The following is a 9170-nucleotide window of genomic DNA, read 5'->3' as shown; positions in this document are numbered from 1 at the left end:
CGATCCACTCCGATGATTGCGTAATCTTCACCGATGATGACGTAATCACTGACGCGCCGTCGTCGACCATGAGTCTCAGGGCTGGATCGGGTCATTTCCCATCAATCAGTTTTCTTATTCGTGAAAGCCAACTGGCGCTTCACCACATAAATATACACTTTTGGAATCGGAGCGTGTGACAGACCGTCAAGCATGATGCCATAAACGGTACCAATCACGTTATCAGTTCCAAAAATCGACATCTGTGGTGCACTTCCGCATTCCAAACTTCAGTGACTTGAACAACGTTAGTTTTTAACTCGGGTAAGAGGTTTTTCTATTTCGGAGATTGTTTATGTCCTCTCTACAATCCGCTGTATCTCCTCTTTGTGTATAAGAGCGCACAAACCTTATGGCTCGGTATCATCTTGCTAAATGGAAATTTAGAGACCCACTTGCGACGAGCTTTAGCGAGGGGGGGGGGGGCTGGGCTTGCTCTATTGGCTGAACTCCAGTCACTGCAACGACTGGTGCTTAGATAATAAACAGCAATACGAGTGACGGCTTTTGGATCGATATGTGCTCACACTTTGTCGGAAAAAAGGAAAAGGGGTATTGTGCTTCATTTTCCCGCGAAAGGCCAATCAGACCAATGCTTATTCAAATTGTGCCCGTCTCCGACGATGATGTGTGGACCGGGTGGGAGCCCGAGATTGATAGCACCATCTGCAGTAGAAGTGAGACGACAGTGTGCTTTTCACAATATCAACATGTATTTTCTTAGTGTAACGGGGTACACGCAAGTGGCTACACATAGCTACTTAATTACGAAGGGTTTTCACATTTGTGTGTGATTCATCTTTAGCAAACAACTCGTCTGCACGCTTTTAGACTTCCTACTGGTAGAATAACGAACTCTTTCTACTAATTAGAGTATCAGGATTTTGCCAACTTTTTTTTGAATAATACTTTTCATACGTTATCACTTTTGGGAGGAAACCCAAACAATGACATAGAATCATAATTAACAGTTCTCATTTACCGTAAATTGGTTTAACTTTCCTTATTTAAGTAAATCTATCCTTTCGGACGAAGGATAGATAATCCAAGGAAAAGCACTCTACTCTTTCTCATGTATGTGCGCATACGTGTAAGTCAAAGCAGTGGGCGCAGAGTAGGTCCATTACACTTAGCGCAAGCGAGTTGTAAACTACACTTTATATCCTATAACTTACTCGTATACTATATAAAATGATTGTACGATAATATGCTCTAATCATACCGACATTTACTAGTCATAAAGGCTTTGTCTTCAGGGTAAAGTATTTGTGACCAATAATAATACCGGAGCGTTATTCGTACTTGCCATAAGAGCCATCCCACTTTTAAACTACGAAATGGACGGATTGGTTCACTGACATCTTTCAAAGTGCGTGGATTTGATGAAGGATGGAGACGCTTGCCACAATGCCGAGACAATGCGGGAGATTGAGAGCAGAGCACTATATACGCATGTCCAAAAGGGCATCTGATCAGGCTAGCGCTCTACACCTTTGCTCTCTGATTATTGTCTAATCTGCATACAAAACTTGTCAGAAATTATTTTAGGTTTATGCGAAGTGCCCCAAATTAGTGGATTCACTACAGCCAAATGTGGAAAATCCACAGTTAAAGTCGTCGCTCGCCACACTTTTTCGCTGCCGCCAAGATCACTGGTTGCGGGCAACCCGAGCACGTTGCCAGCCTCAGCTCTCCTTCATACTCCAATTTGCGACTAAACCAGCAGATGATCTCCCCTCCAAATGCGACACTCCCGAAGAGCGACACCTCATGCTGGATGCGCATCGCTCTGGCTGTGTCTGGCGCTCCGTCGCCCTCTACAATGAATTTCTGCGCACGACGTTGGAGTACCCCTGAGTCACAGCCATATCGAGGATTTGCCACACAGAGGTGCTTGAGCTACCAAGGTAACACCCGACTAAAAGGCGGTTCTGGAGACCTTATCAGACGGGTGTTGTTCATACACGTTGCGCACGCTGAAGGCGAGGGTTCTCGACGACTTCAACGTGAGTCTGTCGGAGACTACAATCTCTTACCACATTTTGCATACCATCAAGCAGGTGCGCGCCGAGCCCATCACATGCAACAGTGAAACCAACGGATATTTATCACCAGGGTACCACAACGAAGGACGAATTTATCATGAAGGGGCACAAACGATTTTATTGGACAAAATAATGTCACAAACCTTCTTCATTATTTCAGCTTTCAAGAATTTTTCACTGAACAATAGAAGGAGAAACCACTGGCACGCGGACCAGGGTGTTCAAGCTTGGGCCGTCCAATTACCGCTCAGGTGACGTGCGGAGATCGTACTACTGTTTTTTTAATGCTCTATATTCTATCTAATGTCGCTTTAATCCTGTGTACATGTTTGTATGTTTGTGGACAGATCGTCGCCTCGCCGGACCCCCACCGCCGACAACGAATATTCTTTGGTTTACGAGGCAAATGCGCAGTGAACGAGGTGATAAATAAACCAAGACAACACTTAAGCGTGGCAATACGAGTGGAAGTGACTGATATTCGAGCACAGAGCACTACCCAGTTGGATGTGGAGCTGCATTACAAGTTCAAGTACGCTTAACGCTCGACAATGTGATCTTTACCTTGTATATTTTGTCGTTGTTTTAACCTTTTTTGTGCATTAACTGTGTAACGAGCTCGTTCAAACTCGCAGACAAGATGCTGTTCTGGCCAGACAAGGAGAGACGTTATGACTACGTTTGTCCGTGCATGTCAGCGTGGTTTGGCTGCAACTTGAGAAAGCATTTTCACAGATTGGAGACGTTCTTCCCACAAGTACTCTGTAGCGATGCAGTGCACAGCAGCTGTACTTTATCAGCGACGGCAAGGGGGTTATGCTCATCCCTACAATACGATTTATAAAAAAATGAGCTTCAATGTGGGAAAGGTGTTCGTCTCTTTCTTTTCTAGTCGCTTTCAGATTTTTCGGGTGTTGCTGATGCAGACCTCACTAACACCGAGCTAGAAGCGGTGAGTGGTGTGGTAACAAAATCCGGTGCCGTGGATACGATGGAGGTGGCCTGCGCTTGGTAAACGCTCGAGTATGACGCGTGGATTTATGGAGCGAAAGGTATGCATTTGTTTACACTTAACGTACTAGATGAATTTGCTTCTCTAACAACCGTTCATATTTCTGCTTTGGGAGAAATCGTAGATGTCTCCTGCGCCTAGGCTTCGCCTGCAAAGGTAATCGTGCTATTGCTTCACACTGGTTGCCATCTTCTGACAATACTCCGTGTTGTTAAACGTTCCTACAGGATATCGAAGTGGATATTATTATAAATGCCATTTTATTCTCATATTCTTATCGATGTCAACTGTATTCTCAAACGATTTCTTGCTACGCTATGGAAAGAGGTATATCTTTGAAGTCCTATTGGTATTTGTTCACCTCCTGGATGTATGCATCATGCTTCCCGCTCGAAATGAACGGGCAGTCACCAATCACGTACACACCATGGCGAATCCCCTCTTCTTCTTCAATTTCACATGTAGCTTTGCACCTCCGCTTGTTGTGGCCAGGCTTACCGCATTTGGTGCAGCAATATTTTTTCCCTTTTCTTGGTGGAAGTAGCGGAAAGTTGAGCGTCGAAAAACACTGAGACGTTCTTTGTTTCTTCGTCGGTTGTGATATCAGGTGTTGGTTTTGATCGAATCCTCCCGCTGCAGAATGAAGACGAAGCATCTTCGCCTCGATTTTGTTTTCTTTTGCTTCCCCTCACGATATCCAAAGCTTCGACAGACCGCGTATGCATCGAAGACCTACCTGCTTGGCGGTAATTGGGAGGTGGTTTCACGTTATCGGTTAAGCTTAGCTCGTTGTACAGTGACAGTCGAACCGATATCGACTCCAAAGCTTTCTGTAGATTCGGTACCAAGTATGCCGAGTGGAAAAAGTCTCGAACGTCGTATTGAACTAAACCTTTGGCCTTTGACTTTGCTCTGTCAAAGATGACAGCTTCAACGTGGCGACAAGGAATCCGCATCTGTTCTGCAGTTGTGCATCTCGAACAGGTCCCTAAATCCATGTCGACCTCGTAAACGTGAGCGCTGCTTCCAACGGTACGAGAATCAAAAGCATCGAAAACGTAGAAGTGTGGTGGCTCTCCGCAGACGACGGTTTGTTGTGCCACACGCAGCTTCTCTTCCTCAAACAGTTTCTTAGCGTAGGGTGTCACATCGTGTCCTGCGTTCTTCCTCTTTGTAAGGATTTTCTCGCGCTTCTCCATTGTGGATAGAGCACGAGTGGAGTAGGCCATGATAGATCCCAGGACAAGTTTGTTCCGAGCTCGACACCAGAGCAAGCTGGTCCTCCCTTGTTGCGTTTCACGCCTTTACTTGTGTCAAAAGCGTATGATCTAATGAAAGAGCCTCCAATTTCCAAATGTCTAGAGTGTATCAGAAGCTCGGGTTCATCGTATCCAAAGCGTCCGAAAAGATTGATTTTGGTGAGCTCTCCATCTGAAGAGGAGCTCATGGACAGGTAGTTTGTAGTGTACTTGCAATAGTTTGATTTCAGCAAAAAAATATAATCTATAAATAAATGTATTGAAGAAGGTTTGTGACATTATTTTGTCCAATGAAATCGTTTGTGCCCCCTCATGATAAATTTGTCCTTCATTGTGGTACCCTGGTGATAAATATCAGAAACCAACAATAGAAAAGGAAAGTTCTGCTGCAAACTGATTAGCCATAACGATCAGTGCGACCTGATCGTTTACGCCGACGCTTTTAACTACAAATGGCACGTCAAGAGCGCACGCCCGAAGGACAAGCGCGTGATTAAAAAAACAAGTTCCGCTCACAAAAGGCCCCAATCTGCAGATCCAGTGCGCAGTTTCATCGGCGTTCGAAGTGGCTGCGTAACTCACGATCCCCCCAACTCACGATGCAGACCAACGTTGGCTTCATGGAAGAGCTGTACAAGGTGGCCAGAGAGTCGGATGTGTATCGAGACGAGTACATGAACAAGAAGATCGTCGTTTTGTTTAACTACGCACCTGTGCTTTGTCACATCGAAACTCTCGTGCCTGATCACGACGATTTCGTTTTGTTGCGACTAGGACCATACATCCCCATGTGCTACCCCATTGAGACTGCTTCAGTTCTCTGAAGGCTCATATCAAGCTGTACTGGTCCTGTACTGGACCAGATGAACGATCCGCTGCTCGCCTGTAGCAACAGCCAGTCCACCTCTAAGACAGAGGTTCATATGCAGCTACTTGAGTGTGCTTCTCACATTAAATGTGAGTTTACATGCGCAAGATTACGCAACGCTCTAAGTTTGTGAACGCGGTAGTTACGCATGGAAGATATGACGCACGGTGCGTAGGAACGAGGTACACTTTAGTGTTCACAACTCTGATTGTTAATTTTTTATTGTTGTAAACGACATAGTCATTGGACCAGAACTTAGGTTCTCCTCTTTATGTCTCACACACCAAAAACCTATAGTGACGTTTAGATGGGCGTTATGTCACGTTTAGATTATGAAAATGTGGTTAAAACAGGCATATTCTCAGTCGATTGGAAGTTATGGATGATCTAAAATCAGTAAGCCCAAAACAGCAGAATCAATGCCTTGATGTTGACGTACAGCGGTGCTTCTGATTGGACGATCAGCTAGATCATATGGAATTTCAGGTACAATATCGTATCATGTCACTGTAAATTGCAACAGATTGTGACAATGAGACAAGGCAATATAACCACCTTATCTTCAAGCAGTAGCAATTTGAGTTCGTATTCCTCACAACCCTGCTCTACATACTTGTTTTCGTAGCCTTGAACGTGTCTGTACACGTCAATTCAGTCTTGGCGCGCAATTTCTCCAAGGTAATCTAGAAATTTTTCTACTGCGCCATTTCCGCTTTTTGGGTGCCCCGAGTAATCCTCCCTTTGACCATTGCCCGTATCAGCTCGATGGTTGGAGTTCTGGATGATAGGCTGTCGTGTGCAGCAAATAGTTTCCATGTTGCGGCGCTATCAACTGCGCTTTAGACTTAGGTTTTGGTTGCGTAGAGAAATTCGCACCACCAGCTCCGACTCTGTTTTCTTTCTATTAAACCTTACACTTACAATAAAAACAACTTTAGTATATAAATGTACTATAACTACGGTATCGTACCTCTTTCTGTTAACCAATAATGCAATTCCGCTCTGTTTGAGTTCATAGTTGGGTTCTTGTTCGTTGTGGCTATGTGGAAACTGGCTCCATCCATGTGAATTCTGTATGGATCGTGTTGTACCTTTAACGTGATACGAATGAGGGGACTCAATCCTAGCCGTTTCGCCCAAATCAGTCAGTCGCTTTTCCCGCTCTAATCAAGTCGTTTTTGACCCGCAAACAAGCCAAAACGAAAAGGGGGACTCAAAGCGCGCCTCTTAAGCGTGCCCTCAATGTGGATTTTCTTCTCTAAGTTTAGATATTCCTGTCGTGAGAGCATGCCGAAAATCAGCGAGCGCCAGCGCTTGCTTGGCGAGATTGTTGACGTCCTGGCCGTGGCGATCGTCGAAGAGGAAGCAGAAGAGGAGCTGCGTGAACTGTGTGAAAAGCGAAATGGCACAATTGTTCGGTACCGAAGACCTTCCGTCATCAGCACAAGATCTCGCTTCTTTGCTCGTCTTGGTGGAGTCTCGACGCTATTTGGAAGGCCATGATCGCCTCCCGAAGAGCACTGAGTTTCGTGAAAGCGGCATCCAGTCGCTCACGGCGAAGGAATTCCGTCAGATCACGCGGGTGAGTCATTCCAGCTTCTTTCGTATCATATCAGAAATTGAAACGAATGGAGTTTTCCACAACAATTCTGGTTGCGGACAAGCCCCCGTGTCGTTGGAGCTGGCAGTTGCATTGAATCGCTTAGGAAACTACCGTAATGGTGTTTCGCTCGGTAAACACAAAAGCTTTGGGGGGTCGGCCAAGGGACCTGCGCTCTCTGTACGACTCGGGTTCTTCTTGCTTTGAAAGATCTCGCCGCCAAGTTTGTGATGTGGCCAGATGCCGAAGGGCGACGATCAATATCGCGCGTATGGCGCAAAGTGGTTTTCGTGGATGTGTAGGTTTCATTGATGGCACAACCATTCCTCTTTCCCAAAAACCAGCGGTTGATGGCGAGTGTTATTTTGACCGGAAACACCACTATAGTGTGAATGCACAGGTGGTTTGTGACGATCACCGTCGTATTATTGCCTTTTTTCTGGATGGCCAGGTTCCTGCTCTGATAGCACTGTTTACCGTGAAATGGCCATCGCTAATGCTTCCAGGAAACCATCTTTCTTCTCGCAAGGTGAATTTCTCATAGCCGATTCCGCGTATCGTGCTGATGTGGTGAGCAACACACTTGTCCCTGCGTACAAGTCCAATATGAAAGGAGTCGATATCGAAGATTTCAACACTTGCGTTGCCCATGCTAGAGTAGTAAATGAGCACACTATCGGTGCAGGGATCGGTAAATATAGATTGTTATTACAATACTATCGTATTGTTTGAAAACAATATTGATTGTTATGGTCCCCACCCACTATTGAAAACGAAGAATCAAACCGTGAACTAAATTCCCTACAAGTTGCTGTCACACTCCTCTTCATCTTCTAGATCTTCCTCTCGTGCAGTCTTGATAGACTTAGAAACTATCTCGTTCGTGACAAGATCCCAATTCATGCGCAGGTACAGAATTGACTCCAGCGTTTCCGCGCTCATTCGCTTGCGTAGGTACCCAAGAGTGCACTTCACGAGTGAAAAGAGTCTCTCAACTTGAACTGATGTGGCTGGTATCCAGGCAAGATCCACGAAGGCCGACTTGTGTTCTTCACGGGTTTTGGCTCGCTTGATGATAGCAGCTTTTACCTCAGAGGGTGTTCGCTTCCGTTTTGCAGGTGGCTCGGATAAGTTGTCTTCTGATTCTGACTGAGAGTTTGTGCGAGTGCGCTTTTGCCTTCCCACATTGGGCTTGGTCTTTGGTTGCGAGGCTTTTCCCGTCCGCTGGGCCTTCTTTGAACTCTGTCGCTGGGGTACTGGATTGCGCCTCAATCGAGTAGCAACTACGCGCTCCTCACTGGTCAACGTTCGTTCTTCCCCACTCATAATCTTCACGATAGCGCTTTCAAAATTGGCAGATTCGACAATTTTTGCGTCACCCTTCAGCCGATTCTTCAATTGTGGGAAATCAACGAGCACCTCGTCGAAAATATCGCGCGCGGAGATCACAGTTAAATCTTCGCTCTGCAGTCGCTTTGTAGCAAGCTCTAAGAGCTCCATGTCTTCGAGCAGATCCATGATGCAACAGTGTTCCGACGCATTCGGCAGATAGTTCACGATCGGGAACCGTCGAGCGTCGTTAGGAGGTACGTCGGCCGGCAACTCGCGATCCACGTCACGGCCTCTTTCAAAGAGATACAAGAACGGGTGAAGTTGCTTATAGCGCTTGAGCATCCGGTGAAGACCGCTCCAACGAAGCTCATGCATGGGTACGGGTTTGTACTTGCACTTGTTAGCTTTTAGAAGTGCAATCCTCTTAACAGTCTTCAATTTTCGCATCAGTGTTGCCACCTTGTCGATGACATCAGAATGCTTAGCAACGTATTCTCGGACAGCCAGATTAAAACGGTGGGCTGCACACCCGATCATCGGTGCTATGATCCTTCGAGAGATGGCCTTGTTGGTCTCCATGTTATCGCACACGATCGCCACAAGATCGGTGTCCAAAAGCCCGTACTGGGTCAATATCATATCGAGAAAGCGAATGTGTTCGTCAACCGTCATACTCTGCTCATTCATGAAGGTCGACAAGGCCAGAAAACGCGCCCCCTTCTTAGTTACGGCGAAAACGGCCAGAGAATGCTCGCACGCGTCCGTAACACCGTCGAACACCAACACGTACTTTTCACCCTTGAGCTCGGCGCACATATCAAGTTCTGCCAACTTGACAGCGGCAATCATTCGGGCTTTGAGAGTCTTTGAGCCGATACTGTCAAATCGGACAGCGTCCCGAATCGTTGGGTCGTCCACATCCGCTAGTGTGAAGTTTTTGTACACAGCCAGCTTCATCCATTGGTATGTGGTGTGAGCGTGTCGGTCGATGAACATGTCCATGGACACAATGCGC

At 46.2% G+C, this 9170-nt stretch overlaps 5 protein-coding genes across 5 annotated transcripts; 2 read left to right on the top strand and 3 right to left on the bottom strand.

Moving 5' to 3' along the window:
• Nucleotides 1–1647: 1647 nt before the first annotated feature.
• Nucleotides 1648–1824, bottom strand: PPTG_21172 (hypothetical protein; the record flags this gene model as incomplete). The annotated part of the gene is made up of 1 exon (XM_008895625.1): nucleotides 1648–1824. The coding sequence occupies one exon, from the start codon at nucleotides 1822–1824 to the stop codon at nucleotides 1648–1650; it is 177 nt and encodes a 58-aa protein (XP_008893873.1).
• Nucleotides 1825–3590: 1766 nt separating this feature from the next.
• On the bottom strand, nucleotides 3591–4295 carry PPTG_02031 (hypothetical protein; the record flags this gene model as incomplete). Its single annotated transcript, XM_008895422.1, has 1 exon — nucleotides 3591–4295. One exon carries the CDS (start codon nucleotides 4293–4295, stop codon nucleotides 3591–3593), a length of 705 nt encoding a protein of 234 aa, XP_008893670.1.
• A 659-nt stretch (nucleotides 4296–4954) lies between these two features.
• On the top strand, nucleotides 4955–5179 carry PPTG_02030 (hypothetical protein; the record flags this gene model as incomplete). The annotated part of the gene is made up of 1 exon (XM_008895421.1): nucleotides 4955–5179. The coding sequence occupies one exon, from the start codon at nucleotides 4955–4957 to the stop codon at nucleotides 5177–5179; it is 225 nt and encodes a 74-aa protein (XP_008893669.1).
• Nucleotides 5180–6625: 1446 nt separating this feature from the next.
• On the top strand, nucleotides 6626–7125 carry PPTG_02029 (hypothetical protein; the record flags this gene model as incomplete). The annotated part of the gene is made up of 2 exons (XM_008895420.1): nucleotides 6626–6956; nucleotides 7034–7125. The coding sequence occupies 2 exons, from the start codon at nucleotides 6626–6628 to the stop codon at nucleotides 7123–7125; spliced, it is 423 nt and encodes a 140-aa protein (XP_008893668.1).
• A 499-nt stretch (nucleotides 7126–7624) lies between these two features.
• On the bottom strand, nucleotides 7625–9157 carry PPTG_02028 (hypothetical protein; the record flags this gene model as incomplete). The annotated part of the gene is made up of 1 exon (XM_008895419.1): nucleotides 7625–9157. The coding sequence occupies one exon, from the start codon at nucleotides 9155–9157 to the stop codon at nucleotides 7625–7627; it is 1533 nt and encodes a 510-aa protein (XP_008893667.1).
• Nucleotides 9158–9170: the final 13 nt, after the last annotated feature.

This window comes from Phytophthora parasitica (assembly GCF_000247585.1).
Source record: "Phytophthora parasitica INRA-310 unplaced genomic scaffold supercont2.3, whole genome shotgun sequence".
NCBI classification, from domain to species: Eukaryota; Oomycota; class Peronosporomycetes; order Peronosporales; family Peronosporaceae; genus Phytophthora; species Phytophthora nicotianae.
Note: the sequence above shows the minus strand (reverse complement) of the source record. Positions and strands in the feature narration are given on the sequence as shown.